At 39.4% G+C, this 27,491-nt stretch overlaps 1 protein-coding gene across 4 annotated transcripts in view; it reads right to left on the bottom strand.

The window, feature by feature from the left end:
- Positions 1–27,491, bottom strand: part of LOC131591825 (plexin-B2-like) — a 252,128-nt gene that overhangs the window by 20,107 nt on the left and 204,530 nt on the right. For all 4 annotated transcript variants that reach the window (XM_058862904.1, XM_058862907.1, XM_058862906.1 and 1 more), the window contains 12 exons: positions 26,321–26,429; positions 13,099–13,235; positions 12,283–12,450; positions 11,180–11,288; positions 9,265–9,492; positions 8,650–8,826; positions 8,048–8,187; positions 6,922–7,022; positions 4,467–4,696; positions 3,294–3,475; positions 2,475–2,541; positions 2,212–2,358 (listed from right to left, as the gene is read on the bottom strand). In XM_058862904.1, the coding sequence (XP_058718887.1) occupies positions 2,212–2,358; positions 2,475–2,541; positions 3,294–3,475; positions 4,467–4,696; positions 6,922–7,022; positions 8,048–8,187; positions 8,650–8,826; positions 9,265–9,492; positions 11,180–11,288; positions 12,283–12,450; positions 13,099–13,235; positions 26,321–26,429 (1,795 nt within the window). The remainder of the gene's footprint in view (positions 1–2,211; positions 2,359–2,474; positions 2,542–3,293; positions 3,476–4,466; positions 4,697–6,921; positions 7,023–8,047; positions 8,188–8,649; positions 8,827–9,264; positions 9,493–11,179; positions 11,289–12,282; positions 12,451–13,098; positions 13,236–26,320; positions 26,430–27,491) is intronic.

The following is a 27,491-nucleotide window of genomic DNA, read 5'->3' as shown; positions in this document are numbered from 1 at the left end:
GTCAGGCAACTTAGAAGGCCAGGCACCTGTGAAACACTGCACCTCTCAGATACATACAGTCCTGCCAACCATAATGCCTGAATTTATCACATCAGACCTCAGAAATAAACTTGTATAGCTGGTATTTTGAAACAGTGAAGAAAAGCTATGCCATACGGCAGTCAAATTAAACATGATTGCACTGTCCCTTGACAGAAAGCTCAAACTAATAATGAGATTTCACCTTCCATTTCCTATTAGCTTTATGGTAATTAGACATGATTTTGCTTCTGGTTCAGTATGCAGCATGTCAGTGTAACCAGTGATGCAAAACAGATTCATCTTTTAAATAAGAACAATTAGAGAGCAGACAACTGCTCTATGCTGTACTTACCCACCTTGTCTCACTTTCAGGCAGAAGTGAAGGAATTAACTCATGCTTTAACCTACATTGGTGCCCAAATGCTCCCTAACTGTTCAGAGTTGCCACAACATCATCATCATCATGCCAAAGATCCCAAAAACTAATGGCAGTATGCCCCCTCCATAATCTTTTACAATACATATATACACATATACATACATCTCATCAACTTCCACACATGCACATACTTAAAATATTTGTTTGATGGGAAATCTGTAAGTCTGGACCAAATACTGCTACTGTACAATGGTACAATGCTTAAAATCTAGCTAATAAGTGTGTTGTGTCCATATCTGATTGCATACATGAATTTTCTGCCTTCACACTGATGAATTTAGTTTAATTGCAGTTGTTTTTTTGTTTTTTTTTTTAAATGCAAATAAACAGACCAAGTAAAGAATTATTGCCATTAAGACTTACATTATTAAGACATGGAAATAAATTTTGTTTTCCATACACAATAGAAATTATAGCCAGCATTGCCAATCAGTGCATTTTCTGTGTGTGGAACTTATAAAGATGGTAACTCAACTAATCCCCAAAATATCAGTTGAACTTAAAATTTCTTCTTGCCCAACACATTCTTCATTCAGGCACTCTAGGTCACAGTTTGGTGACTCCATGAGTGCAAGTCCTGCAGTACTCTTCTCCCACCAGCATCCTTTCAGAATACATAAAATGGTGATTCACACCCCCCCACCCTGATGAAATAATTTTCATTAAATTTCTTTTCCATGCTGCATATATGTCACTGCATCTTTCTTAGTTGAAGACAACTAAAATTACTCCTAACGTCAATAAAAAAGAAATTAGAAAGAGAAAAAAAAAAGAATCAGTCTTTGAAGGACAGTCTGTGCATCTTTGATACTCACTACACTGTACCCTGAAGAAAACCAGCAAGACTGTCAGAAAGAGTACAATTACATTTTACACTCCCTGAAAAGCTAAAGAGTGGGCTGCTAGAATTTTTTCAAAAGGACAGTGAATCTGTGTTCTGGAGTATGTTTAAAAAGTGGTGGAATTTCTGACAGTGAACAGAATTAAGTTAAAGTAGAATTCATTATAGAAAAGAACTGGACCATGGCACTGGTGATTAGATACAGGGGGAGGCTGAGTTCAGAGGGGGAGTTCCCTTGCCAGGAGTGTCCATTTCATTCCACTTGAAGCAGCTAACACAGGTCTCCAGAACTGGCTGTAGAGGCACTGTAGTGAATTATTTCCCTAAGAGGAAATAAACAACTTTCAGTGCCAGGTGGGCTGCCCACGTTCAGGAGATTTTGACTCACACAGAAAAAAAAAAGTAGAACGAGGTTCATGAAGTGTTTTGGAGATTATGGAGGCATCTCACAGGACTGCAGAGGAGCACAGACTGGTATTCTAATAAAATGATGTCTAAAATGATGTTCAATATGCTGATTAGCAGCAATCACAAGGGAAAAAACCTGAAGTTCTGGCATAATGGCAGAGCAAGAATTCTGCAAAAATCAATTGCCAATGAATTTAGATGGGAAAATGGGAGGAGCCAATCATCCTGACCACTTTTGAAACTGAAACTGAAAATTATGAAAGGGATTTATTGAAATGGATTCAGCACTGGCAGGATTTGAATTTTATGTTTGAAGATACACTGTAATCCTGTTTTCCTGCTTGGAGACTTGTTTTGGTCAAACAACTGACAATCCTGCCCATGACCAGAATTTCTATGCAGTTCACAGTAGTCTAGAAAACTGTGTACAGACTTAACACTATAAGAAAAAAAAATTAAAATAAAAAATGATTTTATAATCTATTAATCATGCTTTGCTTACCAACTGTGTGTACTCTACATCATCTCCCAGTAAGCCTGTGTCATTCAGTGTATACTTTGCTTTCTTCAGTACAGCATCCACTGGGCCTTTTTCTACTTGATGTTTGATAGCCTTGAACAATTTATAAAGAGGCTCCCCAGCATTATCCTATGTAAAGGAAAGGAAATTAAATAAAGCAAAATCAAAAGATATACTTAGTGTAGCTTTTTTAAGTATTACTGATTAAAAACAAAATCCCACAGGCAACAGACTTCAACTCTTACCTTGAGGTACTGATATAAACAAATAGACATCCAGTTAGACAACATTCTCTCAACAACCGTTTCAGATCTGAAAAAAAAAAACCAACCCTGAATATAGTAAGGGCACTTAATGACAAGGTTTAAAAAAAAAAATCCACTGCTTGCTTGAAATATAATATTTTTACATGCTTAACTGCATTCAGTCTCCTAATGCAATGATTTCCCTATAGAGTTTTGAAAGCATATTCTTGCTTTAGGATAAGTGCTTTGTATTGCTCATCATTCCTGAGTAGGTACCTTCATCTTGCTGCTGAAAAAGCACACATCCTTTATTCAAAATTTCAAATTGGGTCTACACTGTGAGAGCTAAAAAATTAACCCAGTTGTGCAGTTACTGGGAAACCTACCGCTTACAAAGCTACAACATACACAAAGCAAGATCTATTGAAATTTATTGGGAATAGCAGCTGGGTTAAAACACTAGTGCAAGCCCTCACTGAATGCACAATGCAGCTGATTATATTTGCTCATTATGGAGGTGATGTGTGATATAAATGGTAGCTCATTTGGAATAAAGTTAGATTAAAAAGTAAATGAAATATTCGGTGTGGTATTTCGAAGTAAGGTGTTTCTGCATTGTAGTATTTGAATAAGCAGTCCTGCCCAGCATGCTGCTGGTGCCTTCCGCAGCTGCTCTTGATGGGCTTGTCTTGCTAATATGCTTGGGCCAAGCTATTTCTAACTTTTACAGGTAGCCAGCTTTTCACCACAGTCACACTGCAAAAGAATCATGTTCACAGAAAGCCAGAGACATACAGAAAATATGACAATCATTCAGACCTTCTTAGCATCAGCTTTGGATTTTTGGCCACAACATACTGCTCCATCAGTTCTAAGAACAGCGTCCTCATGATGTCAGTGTAGTATTCTAGTTTTCCATGTAAAGCGACAGTCAGTAAAGATGCAAAATACACTTTAGCTCGAGCAGAGAACTCCCTTTGGATTTCCAGTGTGTGAATAAACTGAAAAAGAAAACAAAGGTAAAATTAAGTCAGATGACAGGTTTCTGAAGAACCTCAACACTTGTCTGCCCTAAGAAGACAAGAAATATTATTTAAATATTAAATCTCCTAAGCACTAAATCAAAAAGTTTTCAGAAGTTTGAAAGAACTTCTTATAAGAAAATGTTGCCTAAACTTTGGTTTTAGATACACGAGGTACTGGACTGACCTAAGGAATATATACTTAACTAAAACCTTATCTAAAAAGGATGTTTTAATTAAATGCAAAATAGTGTTCCGTGACAGTTTTAAAAGAGAAAATCAACTCCCCTCTCCCCCAAATTCCCAGTCCTTTCACATCAAATTACAAAGACACTAATGTAAGTACACCTATAAATGTGCTCTCATCTGCCATAAACTCTAATTCTACCATTAACTAGCTCAGCACTGGGTTCTCATAAAAAAAAAAAAAGAGAGAGAGAGAGAGAGAGAAAGCTAGAAGCCTAAATCTATATTTAGGTGTCTGACAATGAGCTTCAGTTTTTGAGAATGAGCAATTATAAGTCTCTTCAGAGCAGCTGTGAGCACTCATCAGTGTTGATGAATAGGCCACTTGAGGAGCCTCTACCTTCATTGGGGCACAGATTCTGGCTGTTCGTAGGTGACTCCCTTGAGGACCCAGGATGGAACCACTCTGATCACGTTTCTTAAAAGGCTAAACCAAACTTTTAACACCTGTTTTTATGCCAGATTGGGAAATACCTGCTTTTTACAACCATTGCAATGTTGACTAACTCCATGTTACATGACCTAACACAGAAATATGAGATCCAACAGGAAGCTCTGGCTGTGATGCCACATATCTGCAGTGGTTACTGTGAAATCAGAACCATATGAAAATCACTTATTTTTATTAATTTTGGTTCAGCTGTGCTTGCAAACCTGCTGTCTTGCGCACATATACACAGGTATGTCTAGTTAAGAGACAAGGTGAATCTACTGCAGTACTCACGTTAATGAGAAATGATTTGCTGTTGAGGAGGTTGGAGAACTGGTACAAAGCCTGCTCCACGGTCTGGCGCCTGGCCTCAGGAATATCCAGCTTTCCTGTAATCATCACATCTTTCTCTCCATCTTTGGAGGGCAAGAAGAAGACTCTGTCCGTGTATGTTTTGTAGTCTAGTACTGGAATTCCAGCTTCATTGATGTCATTTGTCTGATCCTCCATCTCGATCATTAGATCTGAAATATGGAATGCAGTTTAATGGTTCAGTTCAAAAATTCTGGAGGTTTTTTTTAGGCAATACAAGCTCTTTGAGTGCCTTGTAATAGTGAAAAAGCAACTCAGCAGCAATAACTTATTTCATTTCACATTTTCTCTTGCTATTTTTAACAATCATCCTATTAACTATAACCACAGCTAATCCTGTGGTGACATGAGGATAACTGCCTTTAGCACTGATGGTTTCCTTGTTGTTGCCTGTCTGTAAAAGGACCTTTATGGCATCTGTGTGAGTTCATGTAGATGAATGCAGGATTACAGTACAGAACTAGAAAAAGACACTGCAATTTTTTTTGCAGTTTGGTTTTATTTTTTTTTCCCAATCCATATTCTATACCCTCTGAGTCTAGTTAGTACAGAAAGTTCTTTTAAAAACACAGCAATCCAGGAAAGAGAGGTTTAAAGTGTAAAGCAAGCTAATTTAATAGGAAGGAAGGGGATGGCAGAAAGGAAGAAGGTTAAATGGTTCATTGAAATTGATGGAAATATTTCTGTGGGACTGAAAAGCCTGAAATTTTTAAAAGGGGCAAAAATTAGAATTGGAGCAGCTATTCTAGCTGAAGGCTTTCCAATTACCCAATATTGCTGATTAATTGGAATACCATGTTAATTAATATAGCGACCTATTGTCTCAGGAGTTTTATTGCTCTTATTAATTCATTTTCCTCTTTATTTTATAGCATTCATCAAAGCTGAGGGACAAAGAATCTTCTGGTTTCCCTCTGTGTGGTATTAATACTTCCTTCCTGCTGTCCCTTTCCTTGGCTATCTTTGTTCCTGTGTATTTTACAGAGTTTGCACTTTGTGCTGTTGACATCACAGTTTCACAGTATGGAACCAGAATGTGTTTTGACTTCAGTGTTTCATTTAACTGTAAATCAAGCTGGATGTAGTTTAGGAACTGGATTACTCCTTGGATGTGCATTCTACTTCCCTAGTGTTTGTACTTTGTGGAGCAGAGAGGAAACTTTCAACCCAACAGGTTGTATGAAGGTGCAACTCCCTACTCTTGCCCCAGCAAGAGAAAGGTACCTTCTCCTTTCAGAAACGGGTATGGAGTGCCCTGGGAGAGGTGGAGAGAGGGAGAACCTTGCTAGATCCTCTCACAGTTCAAAATGCAGTTTGAAATGACGCCCATTTGGGATTGATTCAAATATTTGCTTGCCCAGCAAAATAGTTTGTGTCCAGAACCTGGAAAGAGTTGGTTTTCAGAGAAAGCAGTAAAGAACATCCTGTCCCAGAAATGCCAGAAAAAAAAAAAAGACTGAGGGAGGCTTACAGCATGACTGAAATCTTTGAGATACCCTGAGCTTCTTAAGTTAATGTCAAACTCTAACCTGAAATTGCTGTTTTATTCAATCTTGCTTTTTAGCCACAGTCAATATGAAATAGTGTTTTCTCTTCAGCAATAAAGCATGTGGGTAGGTATTTATTCTTGATAGAGATTATTTCACCACGACCCAACAGCAAGTATAATTCAGATAATGAGGTGACATTTCATGGTAATCATTTAGGCCAATATTTGCAATGTTTGCACTCAAATGCCTAATTTAAGCATTGCAATGAGCAGTTCAACATGTAAAAATGCTGAGCCTTTGCACATCCTGCTGCCTTCCCTGGGATGAAGCCTCTACATTTACACAGAACAATTAGCTAGCTCCTCTAAACAACCTGAAGATTTTCCCATGGTGAACAGGTTAAAATGCTATTTCTTTCCTGTGAGCTTACTAAATTATCCCTTTGTATGCTGATGGCTGCAAATAAATTTTGAAGCTCTGAAAACAGTTTTTAATGTGCATTCATTGGACATACAGTCATGGTGCTAAATATTAAGTGTACTGTTAGTCACTCTAAAACATTCTTGTCTTTGTGTTAATGCCAAATCACATTAATGGCTATAAGTAACCCCGATCTCAATTAGTTTCTACTCCCAGTTTCTAATTCTGTTCTTCCTTTAGGCTAAAATAATCAATTTCTTTTAATAACCTCAGCTACCTATTTTATTTTATTTACTTCTCTCATACATAATAGCAAAATATCTGCTCTATGTCAATGTCAGTAATGAAGTCTACTGAGATGTATTGATTATTTGTTCCCAGAAGACAGTTTTAGTGAGCTAGCACCATTCCTCCAGCATGTCTTGATTGCTGAAGAGGACCCACAGCAGTAAAAATATTTGTGATACCTGTGAACTCCTTCTTGCACCGGTCTCTGACACTCTCCTCCAGGCCTTCAAGCTGTGATTTAATTTTTTCATACTCTCGTTCCGCTTGTTGGCTCTTGCGTCTTTATGGAACAGAAGTAAGATTTTAAAAAAGTTACAAAATGCAAAAGTAAATAATTTGCAACAGTTCTCAGAGGGAAGCCCAATGACTGGAAGAAATTTTCGTGGCTTGGATTTTTTGAAATACAGCAGAAACAGAATGGAGGAGGAAAACAGCGACAGTGGCCAAAATCTTTCCATGTAAAGCAACTTGGCACTATCGTGGGCTGGTTGCTTCAAAGCAGACTTGGGCCAGTAATTTAAAATCCAGTAAGTAGCTACAAATGCTTTCAATCATATATCAAGAACAGGAACTTAGTTTGTATGCATTGTACAAGGACTGCTTGCAACATGTCCTGCTCTGGCTCTAAGCCACCCAGGAGTGTCTGGGATCAAACTCAGAAGGTTTGATGGAGGTTCACAGGGACTGTACAGCACATGCTTCAGATGTATTGATATGTACCATAAGAGTGAAATCCACCTCTTCCTGAGGGACAGTATGAGGCCCTCATTACTAACCTTAAAATTAGACTAAGTAGGTTTTAAGTGAAATACAGACATATATTCTGGCCCTTTATGAAGCATGAATTCCAACACCAGCCATGAAGTTTGTGTGTAGGTAATGCATCTGGAAAGGTAAAAATGACCCCTTAGTCATAACCATTCAGCTCAGACCTACAGTGCTGACTGAGGCAGCATAAATGTTGATGGGTATTTATACAGTATGACTTATCTCCTTCACAAGTGCCACTTTAGCTGGCATTTCAAAAGGGTATGTGTGCAACTCAGTCTGCAATTGTTTACTTGGAAAGCCTGGGACCAATTGTGTTTATATAAAAAGGAGGGACTGGGCTGACTGACACCAAGGAATTTGGCATGCGTGAGAGGAATAAATTGGTGCTCATACATATTTCCAGCTGTAACTCCTTTTCTGAACTCTACAGCTCATAAAAAAGATGAAGATAGTTTCTGTAGACCGAGCTGAAAACAATCAGGTAGTACCTTGAAAGCTTTAGGGAAACAAAAACACCTAATTAGAAGAACTTACCTGTAACAGATGATAGAAATGCCAATGATTACTATCATAGGAATAAGTACCAGTGGCAAGATAAGATTCAGTGGGATATCAGTCACACGATTATCATATTCCACCCTTCCAAGGATCCATTCCCGGAGTCCAAATTTTACCTAGTTAGATAAAAACAGACATTTGTCTCAACAAGTTCAAATGTAAGGTGGTCCACTTCTCAGTTGCACTCTAAATTCTTAGTAATTTTCACAAGTGAATTTCTAGCTGAAACTGCCAAACAAAGGAAATATTTCTGAATATTTTAAACTGAATTTGGGTCACTAGCACTTTATTCCATGAAGTAATTTAATTTTGCTCAGCTGAGGAAGAAAGATCCTCAGTCTGTCTGGCTAGAGTTCTACATTTCTTTATGATGAAGGTAGAAGGCATTTGGCAGCCTTGAGACTGCTCTTTACGTGTGACATCTTTTATGCAGTAGGCAGAAGCTGGAGGAAGAAAGAACTGCAAAGAGCTTCTTCACAGTACTACAACAACTTTGGAGAACAAATTACTTCAGTCAAGAGGCACTGTAAAAGTGTTATTGATACACGAAACTAAATTCTACAGAAAAGGTAACATACAATGAATTCAGGAAGGTTATTGATGGTATCTCTCTTCTGCCGTTTCTTTGGTTGAGGCTGTACTTCTGGTGGCTCACAATATAAGTCCGTTTCAGTTAGAGTTTTTATATTGCAAGGCTCATCACCCACAAACGCCTGGGCCTCATCTATCGTCATGGCTTTGTTCAGGTTACTGCCCTAGAGAGAAAATAAAAGGCTGAATTATCATCGCACTTTTAGCAGCAGATATGACTTGCACTGCAGCCTACACAACAGCAGAGTGATTGGGAGTTATGTGATTCCTCTTCCTTCCTTCCTGGTGTGAGATGAGAGGTCCCTTCCCGTTCTTGGGAGGTCTACTGGGAGAGGGCATTTCCAAATGCAAATGCCAGACTCAGCAGGAGGGGGCATCCTCAGCAAAACCAAAGTTCAGCTACAAAGATAGGAACTCTCTCTGAAAAGGGGTGTGGGGAGAAATGGGAGCTGTCAATGTTCATTGTCTAGCAGAGGTAAGGGACTCTGCCAAGAATTTGGGGTATGGCAACAAACACCTGTTAAGGCTTTGAGAAAGGAACGAAAAATTCCAAACATTCTTCAAGGAAAAAATGAGGAAGCATCAACTTTTGACAAGTTTACCTTTGCATTAATAAGCTTGTTGACTTGTTTTTTGATGCCATCTGTGAAGTTTTCGAAAGTTGGGTCTGCGACATAGGCAAAGGAGTGGCTCTCATTTTTCACAACCAATTTATAATGATCCATTAGAATAACAGTGGTAATGTTATAGTTTTCTGGGTCTTCCAGTATTGGAGGAGAAGAAAAAACCACTGTGGTTTCATTAAGTCTTGTAACAACCTTTCCATAAAACTGTAAGAAACAAGACAAGAAGAAGAACACGCACATTTCAGAGTCAGATTCCTTTCTGTACATAACTGTTGGTAACTTTAGACCATAGAAATAAAACCACTGAATTTATATCCTCTCTATACAGCAGAAATACCATAGCATAAAGTATTTTTGAAAAAGAAAATGAAATAAATTTGTTGATGGGGATAAATCCTTGATTCACTATATTCTAGCAGTTGTCTGCAGAAGAAGTTTGGGCTATGGATCAGTTTCCATTGCCTCCAATTTCCATGGCTCTTTGCCACTGGACTGATACCATCAAATTCCACTCAGATTAGGAAGTTAACATGTCACCCTTAATCCTGATCATCTTCTGTACCTTTAAGTAGCTTGGGTCAATTCTTTTCTACTTACACCACATAATACCTCAATGAACTTCAATACAATTGTTAAGTAAAATTTTGGAATAGAATTCAACAGTTGTCACTCAGCTACTCAAGGTAACAAATGTTCAATTCAACAAATTCAACAAATGTTTTTAGCCTGACACTTTCAGTCATTCAGTAACATCAACACTAATAGGAACCCTCAATACTTATTCTATCAGCACCTCTGTTTCTCACTTCATGACTCAATGCATCTTGATAGCTTCTCCCCAACATTACTGATTGCTGAGTAAGTGAAAGCAAACCAAAAGGTTAGAAAAGCTGAGTAGTCTGCAAAGTCTTAACGAAGAATGTGAGCTATAGGTAATGCTGACTTAAGCTAATAGGTTGAATATACATAAGAGGAGGTGTGAGAAATGTTGATAAACACTGTCAAGAATGCTAAATAGACTTTAAGATTGTCCTGGGAGTCAAGATTATCAAGATAATTACCTTTTGAAGTTTATGGCCTAAAAAATGTAGGCAGCTTTCCTCTTAAAAATCTTTAGGAATAGGGTTCTAATTGATCCCAATCCAGCTGGCTTTGGCATACTCTAAAAGTTGAATCATGCATATAAATACAAAACATGCACATTACCAACTCTTTATGGCTCACAAGACAGTCTTACAATGAAGAGCCAACCTTAGAAAGAGTCTTAAAGTGCTCTTACTGGAAGATCACTCTAAGGTCTAAATCATGTCATTAAATTGTGATCTTCACTAGAAGTAGGGGAAATTGAGACTATTAGTAATGTCAGTTCCTCTTAGCAGGAGATGCAGGGATTTTTTAAAATGTTGTTTTTCACAGCTTTTTGTGACCTGTTGCAGATGGGATGTGCATGAAGCAACAAAGAAAAGAAGACTTGGTTCATTGAGATGTGAGGAAATAAAAGAAACTGATCATGCAAAGCTGAGTAGTCTGCATTGTCTAGATTTAGATCTTGATTCAGGCAAATTGCTAATGCTTGCAGGGGGAGAAGGAGAAAGATAAAGAAAAAACAAACACTTCCAAATTCTGAAATACATCTTTTATCCTTATCCATATTGAATGAAATTAATTTTAAAGCAGAAGATTGCAAAGGACAAGTGAATGTAAGACAAGATGGTAGGAAAGTCAAGATCTTCTTCCACAAGAAAACCCTGAACAGACTCAGGGATCCGTTCAAACCTTGTTTCAGTCCAAGCCCAGTGGAGTCCAGTGGGAAAGTTTATATGCAGTTTTTGAACAGATTATATGTTGTACATCCAGTGTTATGCCTTTGGGGGAAAAGAAAGAAAATTACCCTTTTTTGATTCATCCTCCCTGCTTCTGGACGCTCTGCATATACCACCAATGAGAAAGTCTGGATGAGCTCAAAACCAGTTCCAGTTACTGTAATATTTCTCCCTCCACTGCAAGACAGAATTAAAAAAAGAAGTCAAGTCATTGGCAGACTACCACAGCTATACACTGCTTCATCCTGCACTGCTACTGGTTCCACTGAAAAAAACCTATGTATAATGCCTATATGACAGTTAGATATCCTACAAAAAGGACTTCTGCTAAAGCTATTGATGATGAGAGCATTTAAAAGATCAATGTCAACTTAAAACTCTATTTAAAACAGCAGAATTGAAAAAAGTACACATTGCTTTGCTAGGATTTTTGGCTGTACATTGATGGAATCTTTGTGTGTTTTACTTCTCCAATATTACTATTAAAATCATTCTGCCTACAATACACACATAGAGACAAAGGTGAAAGTACATTTTCCACAGGTCTGTAGGGACCTGGCTTCTCTATTCGCTTTTATTTGCAGCACATTGTTTAAAAAATAATACATTCACATAAGCAGAAGAATGAATGCAAGTTGCCAGTGGGAATTAAAGTCATTGAAGTGACATGGATTTAGAGGGATAGTATACCTCAAAGCAATCCGTAAAAACAGGCTGGTGTTTATATAGAAGAAAAAAAAGTCATTTAAATTCCATGGGGTAAATCACTATTGATCTACCAAAGAAAAATTCCAGGCCCCAAAGTCACCCAACCAAAAATGAATAGGAAACATTAAAAACAAATCCTATTTTATACAAGATTACTCAATATTCAAGGAGACAGGTACTAATATCTCCAAGAGAAGTCACAGACAAGTTTATTTTTAATGTTCTATTAGGTCATGATGTTACATTTTTTACACTGACCTTTGAAAAGGGATGAACATTTGGAAGTAAACAAAATACTTTCCAACATCGATTGCAGTTAAGACCACAAACGCTAGATACCTAAATGTGTGCATTGATAGAGCACAGGAGTTTATTCCAAACAATTCTCTATTTAATATTTTTATAACATATTACACATATCTAAAGCTAGTTGTGAAAAAAACTATGACAAACATTTCATTACCTGCTGAAGCTATTTACTGGGAGGAATTTGGTGACAGTAGGATTCTCACTGTATGTAAACAGCTGTGGTACAGGAATTCTCGTGCCCCCATAGTTCATTATGACTAGAACAGGTTCAACCTTGTTATTACGTCCTGTAATGCAGATGATCTCGTCTCCAAATTCAGTACTATATTGGAGAAGAAAACAAAGAGGAAACATCTTTTGTTACTAACATTGTGGAGTTTTGTATTATTTTACTGTAAACTCCAGAAAAAAACCCTGGGCTCTATTTTTGCTGGGGACCAAGTAGTTATGAGAGGAGATAACAATTCTGTCAGATCACTTAAGCTTTTTAAAAAAAGAGATAATAGGATATAACAACAAACAGTGTACAAACACAGGAACAATGCAGTGTCAGCACACTTAGTGCCCTTCCTTTTTTTTTAGAAAAGACAACGGCAGCAATTAATAAAAGGAAAAAGAAGGGAGAAGAGCAAAGTCTGGGAGATTAGAAAATTAATATTAAATACAGAACTACTGAGGACATGCTGAGTGAAAGCATGGGTGAAAGTGGGTTTGAAGCCATATAGCAGAGAAAGCCAAAAGTGGAGAAATCTTTGGACATTTAAATTCTCCCACTTAAGGTGTTTTTATAGCTGCTCCATCCGCTGAAGCCTCTGAGTGAATTTATGTCTCAATGTTATGTGCAGAACTCTATTGCATGGGAGGAGTCATGAAGATATAGACAAGGGGTTTGTTTAATTTATAAAGGGCAGAAAAGGTTGGTGCTTTTTTTGGACACAGCTCTGTATTGTTAGTTACTCAGGCTACATACACATTGCAGGGCTGGCTACCGACTGAAACTTGAACATCCTTCTTGGAACCAGTGGCTAGATTTACACCAGAGATGGTAAGTCTGGTTCCACCTGCTTGTGGACCACTTTCAGGTCTTATTTGAGAAGGATGAGGTTCCTGCAAAGAGAAGATGGTCAAACTAAGTGAGAAAATTAAAATTAAATTTATACTAGTATTATTTAGTTTAAGAGGTAATATAAGTTTAATATTACGACCTGGAAAAGAATAAAACTAGAGCAATGATGGACAAATCTTCTAAAATAAAACAAAATCTTTTACTATTCATGTTGAAAGAAGTAACAGGTAATGCGAATGCACATTTTTCTTTATTGTATTTGATGAGGCTTGATACAAGTTTCAATTCCCTATCACAAAATGTGCTGCCATTAAGATTGTGAGGGCTTCCTGTTGGATTTCCTGGTTTCATACTTATTTTAAGATGTCTCTCTTCTTTATGGCTGAGTTTTCATCTTTTCTTACCCTTTCCTATATTCTTTGCCAGCTACAGGGGACAAAGAACAAGGTTTTCAAAACTCACACCAGAACAGAAAAAATATAAAGATTCCCTTTATCTCATAAGGCTCTCAATAACTGAGATAAAACTGTTAACCTATTCTTGACTAATAAAGTTGCAAAGAAAGAAAATCAGAAAATGCTCAAATTGTCTTAATGTACCTAGAACCTTGGAGTGGGTTCCTTATAGCCAATTAAATCAAGCAGACACACTTCAAATTGTTATAAAAATTGTTTTATATTTAAATTTCTCCAGAAGTTTCCTCCTTTTGTTCTCAATACAGTCTTTGTTTCAATGATTGTATTCTGGGAGCTCCAACAAATACTGTAAATTAACAGTGAGGGCTTTTCATGAGCAGCATGATTTAATTACTTCATCGCTAAGTAGTTTCTGCTTCCAGTTGAGAAAAGCATCCTTATTCAGGACCACACTGAAGCTGCTGAATCAAGGGGATGACCGAAGCCGAGCAAGCCGCGTGATGTGGCCTCCAGCCGGCTCCGGGTGACACTGCCTGCTGACCCCACGCCTCACCACGCCTGCAGACGTGCCACAGCCCTCGTACCCATGGGGCCACAGCTGCTGGACCTGCAGGCAGCACTGCGCTCTGAGCAGGCAGCACTGTGTCCTGGGCAGGCAGCACTGTGTCCTGGGCAGGCGGGACTGTGTCCTGGGCAGGCAGCACCATGTCCTGGGCAGGCAGCACCATGTCCTGGGCAGGCAGCACTGTGTCCTGGGCAGGCAGCACTGCGCTCTGAGCAGGCAGCACCATGTCCTGGGCAGGCAGCACCATGTCCTGGGCAGGCAGCACCATGTCCTGGGCAGGCAGCACCGTGTCCTGGGTAGGCAGCACTGTGTCCTGGGTAGGCAGCACTGTGTCCTGGGCAGGCGAGACTGTGTCCTGGGCAGGCAGCACTGCGCTCTGAGCAGGCAGCACTGTGTCCTGGGCAGGCAGCACTGCGCTCTGAGCAGGCAGCACCATGTCCTGGGCAGGCAGCACCATGTCCTGGGCAGGCAGCACCATGTCCTGGGCAGGCAGCACCGTGTCCTGGGTAGGCAGCACTGTGTCCTGGGTAGGCAGCACTGTGTCCTGGGCAGGCGAGACTGTGTCCTGGGCAGGCAACACTGCGCTCTGAGCATGCAGCACCATGTCCTGGGCAGGCAGCACTGTGTCCTGGGCAGGCAACACTGCGCTCTGAGCAGGCAGCACTGTGCTCTGAGCAGGCAGCACTGTGTCCTGGGTAGGCAGCACCGTGTCCTGGGCAGGCAGCACCATGTCCTGGGCAGGCAGCACCATGTCCTGGGCAGGCAGCACCGTGTCCTGGGCAGGCAGCACCATGGGCATATTGCACACAGAGACAGGATGCCAGGTCTAAGCGTGTGGCTGGTACATTAGGCTGGGGCATTGCTATGAGGGAACCTTATCCTGTGCTTGCTGAAGCATACTAGATCAAGACCTTAAGGGAGGCTGTGAATAGGTGATGCCTTTTCTGATGTACAACTGTACTGCTTCACCATATTAAAACATAAGCTTTTCTTAAATGAGTCGAAAAATATAATAAGCTTATTTCCCAGACTCATCTATATTTGTAAATGACAGCTGTTCTCCTCCTCTTGCATAATCTTGCTAAAATGGTTGACTGATAATAAAGCCCAGGCTTGGGGCTATTTCATATGAAGCACATGCAAATAAAGACAAAGAAAAGAAGTTTGAAAACTTCCCTTGCTAATGATGGTTTCCTTCATCACTATCACACAGCACTGATCTTCCACTTGAAGGAGGAAAAGCCCTTCTCAGAGACAGAGAGCAACACACCCACCTCTCCCTAGTCATGCAGCAAACCCTTTTCTCTCATGTCGTTTTGCTCAGGCACAGACCATCTCTGTGACAGCTTACAGCTACAGAGCCAAGGGCCCACCAATTGCAGGGAGGAAGGGAATGATATATTGCATTTCACTTCAAAGCTTGGTGAGTCATCAACGAGTTTTTAACAAGCAGCAGGAATCCATAAAAATGCATCCAGCTGACTTCATGGTTACTTTACAAATTTGTTTTATTGAAGCTCAGATATTATAGAAGCATGGAAAACTCTTACATGCTCTGCTTTTTTTTTATACTTTCATGTCTAAGCAACTTCCATCTGAAGGAATGCATCATGGTTCAGCACACTTCACAAATCCACAATGACAACTGTAATTTGCTCTCGAGTCATTGAGCTTTAGGAATATGCTTTAACTAATTGGGTGTCAATTGCTTTTCTTCCCCGAGAGAAATCTGTTTGTAAACCCTTCACTCCTCAAGAGTGAGCATATGACTGCGCTCACGCACTAACCTTTGATTTAGCTTTAATTTAATACATCACTCAGGTTACAAGATTTTATATAGGGAAGTCACTCAAAGTAATTTTCAAGCATTTTAAAAGCTCATTTAGGTCTATATAACCCTGTCTGTGCATCCTCATATTTGGATTTAATTGCCTGCTGATTTAAGCAAGATTGAAACAAGACACACCAGGATAAATAAAAAGTTTTAGGGGGTAAATTTTAAAAATCATATTTGAAGCTTAAATTAGAGTAAGTCTACATATGCACTTTATAGGAAGGACTCATTTGTGCTTTTGTACAACAGAATATTGTTGCTAAAAACATTACAATTAAAACTGTATATGAAATACACAGTTTATTTATAGTTTATAAAAATGGGTCAAATACTTTAAGCATAACCTTACCACATGGACAGAAAACCATACATTTTATTAAGTTTGAATTAAATCCTAATTGCTATAAATTGTTAACTATGCTGGACTTCTATATTATCCACAGTAATGATTAGCTGCATAGCATGCTTAGGATAGCTTTCAGATTAAAGTATTCCTCATGAACCACTCAAGAAAGAAAGTATAGACAAATTCTTTCACCCTCAACTTCTGAAAAAATCTGTTTAAAATTTGTAGCCTTTTCCCTAAATGCTACCTCCACTGGAAGGCTAGGCTCCAAGGACAGGTTTAAGAAGAAAGTGAACCAGAAAGCACTTAAAGTAAGCCTTTAAACATAGAGTGAGGAAACAAAGAAAGAAAGAACGGTTTCTGAAGCATCATGCACACTATTCTCTGTAACCTCAGCATAACAAATGAAAAGAAACTTGCTAATGACTTCAGCTGGACAGCCATATCCCTTTCTCTTAGCAAAAGTGGGAAATAAATGTCTGGTTACAGCTCTGCTGGGTTATCTGATGGGTCCCTTTGGCAGGGCTCAGCTGTCTCTCTTGCCAGCATTCAGTAAAGGCAGAGTGAGCCACAAGCCTGAAGTCAACCATTCAGCATCATTGTCTTTGGGGGACTTGTTAGTGGTGGCCTGCATTTGTCTCCCTAGGAATGGGACTGCAGAGGTAACCAGCTAGCAAAGTTATCTCTGAAAAACACAGCTGTAAGGGGAAAGTGAAAGATGTATCTGTTCTATTTTCCACAGAAACTGTTTGTTTTTAATTTTGTCTTACAAAGACTCCACCTCTTGGAACTTAAAGCTCAGCTGTACCAGACAAGAGAACTCACCACCCACCCCTCATGCATCCATTGTGCAGATACATCTCAGTTGCACTTCAGGCTGAATGGAAAACTGGAGCCAAGAACCACTCTGGGAACTAACACAGAGAGCAGACAAAGAGGAGGTGGAATGGTTATAGCTAACCCTTATTTCATCTTTAATTGATGATCTCACAGCTGCCCCTCAAAGGACTATTTTAAAAGTACTTAATTCAAAATATTCATATTTAACACATTTAAAGTCATTCTGCAAATACCAGGAGCTCTCCAGGGAACAAACAATGTGGACACCTCATAAAGATGATCTAATAAGGAGAAGCTGAACAATATTTTGTGTGCAGAGGAATTCTTCAGCATGACTGCTAACACTTTGTTACCATAAACTTGGAAGGAATATTATTTAATTTTAATTTGCTATTTTCTGTTTCATATTTTCCCTCTTTCCCTTCCTCTTAAGGACCTGCCAGAAAAAAAGTAAGCAGCTGAAATAAATTATCAAGAATTTAAACAATTTTAATAATAATTTTATTGCAAAACCAATGTGCTATGAATAAGTTTTATTGCTCCTCTAAAATATTCATGGATGGCTCAAAGAACAAAGCCTGTTGGCCCACCTGGCAGCCTTCTTAAGAGTACCAATGAAGAAAAAAAGTAGGGTCATGCAAATATTCAACCAGAAAGCATTTTTCAAAAAGGCAATTAGGTAGATAGGATCAAGAGGAGAATGATACTTCACTGAATGCCAAGTTAATCCAAAAAAGTGCCATCAGTGGTGATACAAAACTTCAAACAAGAACTGTACTACCTGAGGAGAAGGTAGCCCCTTCCCATGGTACTCACCAGTCAGACAGACACATACAGACCCTGGGAAGCTGCCAGGTTTAGTCTCATCTTACGGAGTCTCATCTTATGCAGCCTAGCAAAGCTGCACCTGACCCACAGTTCTACATTGCTTACCAAAGTCCTACATGAGATTCCTTCTCCTTGCAGAGACAAGAAACAAGGGGCAGACAGTAAATCTGTCAGTGCAAACCTTGTTTGAGGGATAATAAAAATGCTGCTTTTACCAAGAGCCCTTTAAATTGAACTCAACCTGAATGTTCAGCTGTTACAAATGGGACGGATAAGCCTCCAACCTCAAGTGCTGCAGTATCAGTGATGCTATTCTTTTCCAAATCCCCTCAAGGATTTCTTCTCTCCTTCTTTCTGCCCTTTTTTCATTTCAATCTCTGAATCAGAAGTACACCTGCTGTCATGATAAATACCTTGCTTTCTTTTTCAGCCCTCTGCACCTTGAGATCTTTGTTGGCTCTGTCAGAAGACACCCGGGGGAACTCACACTTTCTGTAACATCACTGTAACATCACACTGCAGTGCTCAGTGCAATTATGATGTTAAACAGAACAGATAATGTGTCCTGTACGGAATTTGTAGCAGTCCTATAACAATTTTTCTGGAAAACATCAGCCCTAGAAAGGACTTGGCAATACTTCATTTCTCATGGACACAGTAAAATTTAAACAACCCTGCAAATGATGATTTAACCCTTGTTTTATAGTTCCTTTAAATATAGAAAATAATTCAAACATATTTCAGGTTTTTTTTCCTTGTTTTGCTTGAAATGGAGGAATGCTTTTTCAGGTCTATACTTATTTTGTCATCAGGAAAATACTGCTCATGTCTTCCAGGTATTTTAATATTTGAGCATGAATATTTTCTGCAATAACAGGCTACCTTGTTATGAGGGTTTTTTGATAGCCTAGTTTGAAAAAGCTTGTTCCAATGTCTGTCAGGTGTTCAGTGGCCTGGTTTTTGAAGAGTCTGGTAAGCCATCTCCCAGCAGAGGGACTTTGTGCCACCAGGACTCCCCACTGTCTTTCATTCTCACGATCATACCCTGTGTTTGTAGAAAGTGGATTTGCAGTTTTGATAAAACCTGTGCAAATCCACAGCTATGCAGTTCAGAATAAAATTCTGTACAATTGTTCAGTTGGGATTGATCTTCAATCATCATTTAGTCCAACTCCTTACCAGATGCAACTTGCTCCCTACTGCATGATTTATCCTGAAAAAATTATTTGATCTAAACAGGATTTCTTGCTTGTAGGTCTGACCAGAATGTAGCCTGTTTGCAATGGGAAATTTGAGCACTTGACATAATTTACACATAAATCTTCTTTAAATCCTACTAAGATGTAATAATGTTTAGTTAAAGATCTCAAAGTCCACCTGCAACCCAACTTTTCCATCTTGCACCAGACTGCTAGGTAAGTATTCCTGAACTGATAAATAGTTTTCCCAATGCTCTGATAGCCACAAGGCTATTATCCTTATTGGAAGGATAATAATGCTATAAATATGTTACCTCTTGTGCTTTTATACCTGTGGTTAGCACCCATCTTGTTGCTATGGTTTACCTGAAAGCAGTGGTTATCTGCTCCAAGCAGTGAGACAGCAACACTTGTACATTGCTTTTGGTACATAATGTTCAAATAATGTGAGTATGTTTAGTAGCAAATTCATTTATTCTCTTTGTAATACCAATGCAATACCTGATATGACATTTGCATTCCTGTGTGCCACTGTCTTATCCTTGCTTCATCAGCACAGAAGTACTGGAAAAAAACCCAAAGAAAAATATTGACAAAAAAGCTCCTGCTGCCCCATGTTCAGGCCATTTTCCAGTGTCCTGTTTTCTTCATCACAGCCAGAAATCTCTTCTTTGCTTGCTTTGTTTGTATCTTTTGCCCCTTCCTTAAAAATCTGCTCACAGAAATGCAGAAACATTTTTCATTGTAGTTTCATGCTTTCTGTGTGCTAGAGGGTAAATTATCTCCATGTCTGTTCCACTTATAATCACATTTAGACATGAACTTGCTTATTAGCAGTGTAGATGACTGCTGCTCTTACACAGCTACTGTAGATGCTCTGAGCATTCACATTTAGCTCTTACATTTTTCATCCTGTTTATTAATCTAGAATGAACTTTTAAATCTTTCATATTTTGAGTAGCAATTAGTCTTTTTGCAGAGTTAGGAAGGTGGTATCTTATTTCTTCAAATATTTTACTTCTATTTTAGTAAAAAAATACCATTTGTAGTCTAAAAATTCTCAGAGAGAGCTCCTAGCATTTTAAATTTCTGTGGTCTGCTGGTGTCAAATCAAAGCCTGTTTTTACCTGGCTAGCAGTGGGGTTATTCCTACTTTTGTTTTGTTTCCTGGTTTTTCATGTTTTTCTTTGCAATTAAAGACAAGGAGGCAATTAAAGAAAAGGGAGCCATTCCCACAGCCTCTTTTTTGCTCACCCATCTTGCATCTGGGATTGGATTTTCCAGACCAATTCATGTTCTTTTTCACTCAATTTGTTTGCTCTGCAGCTTTCCTGGTTTGCACTGTCATGTCCAGCCAACTCACTTCTGGTCCCTTGCACACTCCAAGAACAAGAGGAGTGCACACCCATGGAGCATCACCAAAGTTCTACATGTCTTCTTCATCCATTTCTCTGCTTTTCCATTTGTCTGTCATCAAGCACAACCTCATCCATACAAAGTTTCCTTTTCCCAGAGGAATTCCTGGACTTCACTCTGTAAATAAGGGATACTGTCTCCTATGGTATCCATCTGTGGTAAGCAGTTTCTAGCCCATGAACTACACCACTGAAATAAAACTGCTTGCCCTTTATCCTTCATTAATGCAGAAAATCAAAGCGAGAAACAACGAACCACCAAGGAGGCTACTGGTGGATCACAGGAGGGGCCAGAAATTCAAGAACAGTCGGACAGCAACAGAGGAGGGGAGCCTAACAGAGACGCACAAAAACCTTGGCATAAAGTCTATGCTTCAGAGGGGGATGCTGGAGAAAACACAACTATGCCAGATCACAAGCAGAGAGACAACTGGGGAGGGAAAAGAGGATGGTGTCAGAGTATATCCCCGTGATGCTGTAAGAGATGCCAGCTGCAGCACAAGGGGAAGCCAGCAACAGATGGAGGTGTTCAAAAGGACATGATGGGCAGCAAATGGCAAAGCCACCTAAGCTCCCTTTTGTTGCCTCCTGTAGACACTGACCTCCATTCGGGGGTTTGCCTTTGATGCAAGTGCACTTCTTCACAAGTAGGAATGGGCTCTTGTGCTTCCACACTAGCAGAGAACAGGGATGCTGTTTCCAAGACCTGATGAAAGTGCACGCAGATGTGGATAAGATTTTCACAAAGGTACAGCCCACGTTGCTGCTTTGCCTTTATTGCATCCTTCTTTCCTTCACAAGTGACTCTTCCCTCTTCTCATCCTGGTTCTAGCTGCAGTAAGTTTTGGCTCTTGAAGAAGTAATTTTTTACCAAAATTATGTGCCTCACACTGAAAGCCAAATTATTCTGCCAACTCTTGCATATTATGCACACAAAAATGAAAGGCATAGCCCATGAAGTGCTGTGGACACCAGCCAGCTTCTTGGAGGTCAAAATGTCATTTAATGGACTGTAAAGGTAACCCCAGAAGCTAAATTAAATCTCTGAATGAGGAACTCAAGCCATTAGGATCTGCTCTTTCCCCCTCAACTTCCCTCCTTTCTCAGACTCAAGGGAGCCTGTTTCTTGTTTCTTCAGACAAGCCACCCACTCACAGGATATTCAGCCAGAGAATTTCCATTGTGCATTCCTGGCAGCCTGGTGCTCACCACAGTGGCTGACCTGACCCACTGGCTCTCCTCATCACAGTATCCATAACACATGTCAGTTCCTGGGTTTCTGCAACAGCAGAGAGACGAGCTGAGTCCTGCTTTTCTGGGGCTGCTTTGTCCAAACCTTACACCATGTAAGCTGATCAAACTCTTCCAGGCACTCCAGGTGCCCAGGCAGAGAATTTGTCTAGCAATTGTGTGTTGGCTGCAGTGGATAGGACACTTAAGCAAAGGGCTGGTATGTTAAATGACTTATTCTTTGGACTGAAAGCAGCATCTTTTTATCATGAGGCAGACACCTCGTGATTTTCTGAAAAGACCAGAGAGCTTTTCTGACAGGTTTGATGGAGAAATGGAATCATGCATGACTGGAAAGTCTGAACTACCATACATCCAGTGTTTATGGGCAGCTCTTGAGCAGAATCATGAGTACTGCATGGTGGGACATGGATCTAAATGCATGGCATACATTGTAGAGAGTTAAGACTAATAATACTTACACGAATAAGGGCCAACTCCACTAAAACTCTCAGCTGTCCAGGAGTTCTCCTGACCCCCATGCAGACTGACACACAAATAATATGTACTGCAGGACTTAAGAATAAAATAAGAACCTCTGGAGGCAATTCCAGACTCCTGCAGATGTGTGGTTTCTCAGCATCAATCATAATGGCAACAAGCATGTAATTTTGCCCACAAAAAAACCCACCCAAAGCCCCCAGCTACAGTGTAAAAGGAATATATTGAGGCAATGACTCAGGGAGAAAAATCAAGGAGTGAGCTGAAACCCTCCATGAAAGCCTTGAGGCACTGCTCTGGTGAGAGCTCCCTGAGCAATTGTTTCAAACATCAAGAAGCAAAGCAGAGGGTGGGTGCAGGTAAAAGGAAACTGCCAAGTTTGAGGGTAGGTTAAGGTGGAAGAATGCATCTTGTTCAATGTAACTGTGCTGTTCATTTCACATTCAAACTTCCAGTACTATGAATAATGGTGTTCATGTTTGTTTTCAGGTCAGGCTCTAATTTAACCTCCCTTCTTCTTTTTGGTTATTCATCTCATTAAGTAAACTGACATCCTGTTTACATGAAGTTATTTTTTCCAAGCCAGCTCCTAAACTACCTTCAGCACCAAAGAAATGTACTATACTTTTGCTAAGTTCTACCTCTAATTTCACCATCTTAGATTTATTTGAGTTTTCTGAAACCATATAGTAATTTTAACCTGCACAGCCTAAACCTCACAAAATTATTCTGACAAACAAGTGCTGGAGATGCCAGAACCAGCTGCAAGCTCTTGTCCTGGTGCCTTGAATCTAAAGAGATGCTCTGAGAAAAGAACCAGCACTACTGTATGGGATCAGCAAATCTGGGCCATACACCTTGGAAAAGCTTAACTCCTTCCTTTGAGACTGCTTCTCACTGCCATAGTAACAAGCAAATCAGATAAAGTTAACAACAAATGAAAAAGCAGAACTGGCCTTTAGCCATGTTACTGCTCCACCTGCTCAGAGACCAGCCAAGCTGTCAGTGCTCCAGATGTACAGCATAGATACCGCATGGATATTAAAATTTAGCATAAGTTCATTTCTATTTCACTAAACAGGAGAATGGTTATTGCCTGAGCCCGCTTATAGTGAAAAAATAGAAATGTCAGCAGAGGATGACTGGGTTATCAGAATTTAATTTAACTGGGACTGCACTTGAACTGAACTCAGGCTGGAGAGAGAAATTGTGATGGGTAGGGAGACATAAAGCTTTCTTCTCCTGTTGTGCGGCAAATATAGGTATTTACTGTACAGCACAGGCAACAAGGCATTGTTCAGAAATAATTTTAAATTGAAACCATGGCTTCCCTTTTAAATGGATTTTTGACCTGTTTCATGAAGGTCTTGCACATTGTCAGTTCTGAAATGCTCTGTGCTGGCAGACAGGAAGGAAGCATGAGTCTGAGCCTCAAGCTCTTCTGACTACTGAGTTTCATCAATCCACCTTTAAAAATTACTCACACTGTTCAGACTGGGTATCAACAAGAGCCAAATGTAGTACTACTTATAGAATCACTGAATGGTTTGGAATGGAAGGGACCTTCAATGCTCACCTAGTCCCACACCCCTGGCATGGGGAGGGACACCTTTCCCTAGATCACGTTGCTGAAAGCCCCATCCAACCTGGCTTGAACAGTTCCAATAATGAGGCAGATACAGCTTTTCTGGGAAACTTTTAGTGACTCACCATTCTCATCATACAAAAAATTCTTTCTTATACCAATCTACTTGATAAGTGCTTTTGGTGGTAGATACTAATCACATGTACAAGGCTGAGACAGTGGAGTATATGGTGATACCTCTGGTGTACACAGACACACCAGGATCTCCAGTGTCTCCTTGTGCACTTCTGCCCTGTCATGCCACATGCTGCAATTAGAACAGTCACTGTTAAAGATGAAGCTATTCTGCTTCCAGTGGTCAGAGCTCGCAGTAAAAACAGCAGTAGTTACCAGCAGAAGGGTAGTCATCCCATGTCCCAAAGAAACAGAGAAATACATACGAGAAAATTTATTTTAGGAGGGCTCTTGGAAAGAAGATTATTCTCTTTCCTTTGTATATACTGAGTAGAAGAGGTTTTACACAAAGCACAGATTCTGCGTGTCTGCTGAAAGAAGTCACCAAAGAACTGTCTGAAAAAAACACTGAAACAAGACTGCAGCTTTTAAGCCAACATTAGCTGATGCAACTGTCTGCTCTGATTGTCTGTTCTCATGCCAAAGCATTTGTGTCACACTTGTAGAGGTGTGTGTCAATGTGACACCCCATACTGACTTCAATCCTACTTGGTCCAAAGCTGGCTTCATTTTCTTGTGGAATTAAGAGAAATGAAACTAGAAACCAATATCACCAGTTTTAAGGTGTGAATGGTATTACTTGTCAATGCTTTCCATATTGTAAATAGGGTCCACATGGTAAGATTTTTGCAGTAAATAAAAATGCTCTTTACTAGCAGTTGGCTTAGGCATCTGATTTTTCAGTAACCTCAATGCAGGAAGAGACTGACACACAGGGAGTCTTGGACTTGCAGGAAAGCATCCACCTAATTGATGCTTGTGCGCAGCTACTTCTCTTAGCACCTCATTGATAGGCAATTAAGAATCTTTCCTTGAACTGGCCAAAAGCAGTGGCTCCTTATGTCCCTCTCTGATGGGCTGAGCAGTGAATCACACCAAAATAAGTCCAAAGACAGGATTCAAAGCATATATAGCTCAGGTAACATTTCTACCCACTCCATAATAACTTCACACGCTTTTCATGGAAATCATGGGAAAATCTTTACACACAGAAGTACAGGAGAACTGGTGCAGAACATACCCAACAGATGTATGTCAAAATCTCATGTGGGTCTTACTGTCATAGTCTCTGTCCTAGAGACTGTAAACATATGCATGGGAGATTATATCATTGTTCTTTGTTCAAGATTGAAACCTACATTTCCACAAAGGAACAGATGACATAGTCAAGAAAAGAGGGTATGGTTTTTCTGCAAAATCTACTTCTAGCCTATTTTGTGAAAACAAGAATATCCTCTTCTCAGTTAAATGTCAATCTTGTCTTATTCCACTTCTTACTGCTGACTCCTTTACTTCTCACAAGACATGAGGAATTAATGAGACAGAAGTTTAAATAAGGGAGAAGATAAAAGCCTAACACATAAGTTATGTTTTATAGTTTTATAGTTTATAGGTCTAATTTTAACTATCAGTATGGGGACGGATATTGTTTAAACCTCTCAACTATCACATGATCTTACAAAATTTGAAGACCTCATAGATACAGATAAAGCTACTTGCTGCTAAAATCACAGACTAGACCAGCTATAAGCTAGGGCCATGTTTAGAGCAAAGTAATTAACACAGAAATGAAATTCTCTTTCCTAGTCACTCTGAAAACAAAGCACATAAGTAATATGAACACACATCACGCTGTCTGTGGCTCTGCATGCCATACTTTTGAATGAAATAAATTATTAAATAAATTAATGTACCTTCATTACTTATTCTTCAGCTGCTCTGCATCCATTCTTCTAATTAAGAAAATTGCCTAGACTAAATATCGTGATTAAAATAGTGCACCATGTATCTAGAGAATACCTAATTTTTTGCAGTGCTGACTTTTTTATTTAATAGTGATACTTAAGAGATATCATGTTACTCATGAATAAGTTTATTCCAGTTGCTTTTTCACCACATCTTTTTGACTTGGATGGCAAACATCACCCTATTTTAAAACTCTCAATTTATTGATCAGAATTGATTTTTAGTACATCTTTTGTATATAGAAATACTGGAATTAGGTGTTTTCCAGTATTTTTCAATGACAGCGCTATTAACGAAACGTAAGACAAACACAACTGATTCTGTGCTTAACTTTAACTAATGTCATACACAAAGTATAAAACAGGTCTCTGAAAAAAATGCACTTACCTGGTATGTAAACAGCACTTCACTTGGTGATTTACCTAATTTTCCATTGATGTTAACTTCAATTTGACCTTGTTGTTGTTCATTCATTGGTCCAACTTGACACACGATCCTAAAAAGAAAGAATGTGAGCTTATCTGTTAGAAGTAACAGCTGCAATACCAGTGCAATGCATGTGAGCTACCACACACACTGCCAGCAAGAGCACCAACTTTGCTTCATCCTATACCATGTAATCCAGTGGTGCCTCAGATTCCCAGCAAAACCACCCAAGAATAGTTTGCTTGTCTATCTGAAGGCTGGTAAAACCGAAACCTGAGCACCGTAACCAGCTACTTTAGCAGTCTGTTAGTAGAAGCCCCTTCTGCAGAAGACTCAAATTCAGCCCATAAGTCAGCTGAAACTCTGAAACCTGACACAAGATTTACAGAGGACTTTGTGATGTTAAAAAAACCCAAACCCACAAAGATGCCCCCACCTCCTTGATGCAAACATCAGACCATCAGCTGTCTTATAATTTCGTGTGTTTTAACTCCTGATAATTTTGTTGTGCATCTTGCTACCTTTCAGCTTCAAACTACTGCCTTTTCACACCTATGATCAAAATCCCTTTGGAATTACTGTTCTCTGAAAATAAATTCACAGATAATACATGCAAAATCAGAGGTCAAGGAACACTGGCCAATAAAATGCTGCCTTAGAACTAACACTGCTACTGAGTGACAGCTACGATGTTTAAATTTTTATTTCAAACAGGTAAACCACAGAATGAAAGCATGAAAAGGCAATAAGGCTTTGACACACTTGAAAACTGGGACAAATGCTTAATGGAGAGCTGATAATACAGTCAGATAAGGTTAGATATAGTGCTCCAAGCCTGCTCAGTCAGACAGTTTCATAAAGGCCACACCCTGAGGATCACTGCACATTTCTGTCACTCTTTCCCTCCAGGATTATTGCTATTCTTCCTTAAGCAGTGCATGACTGCATAAAAAAACCCCACAGCAGCTACTGTGGTACTCCAAATAACTGGGTATAATGTACTTAAATCGGGACATATAATAAAAGGATCGTCAAGTCCCTCTGCAGATCACTCCAGACTTTTTTTCTTGGGCACTGGCAAATGGACAAAATTCTCTGAATTCTTGCATGTCCTGGCATGTGTATGGCTGCC

Source organism: Poecile atricapillus, chromosome W (assembly GCF_030490865.1).
Source record: "Poecile atricapillus isolate bPoeAtr1 chromosome W, bPoeAtr1.hap1, whole genome shotgun sequence".
Classification (NCBI taxonomy): Eukaryota; Metazoa; Chordata; class Aves; order Passeriformes; family Paridae; genus Poecile; species Poecile atricapillus.
Note: the sequence above shows the minus strand (reverse complement) of the source record. Positions and strands in the feature narration are given on the sequence as shown.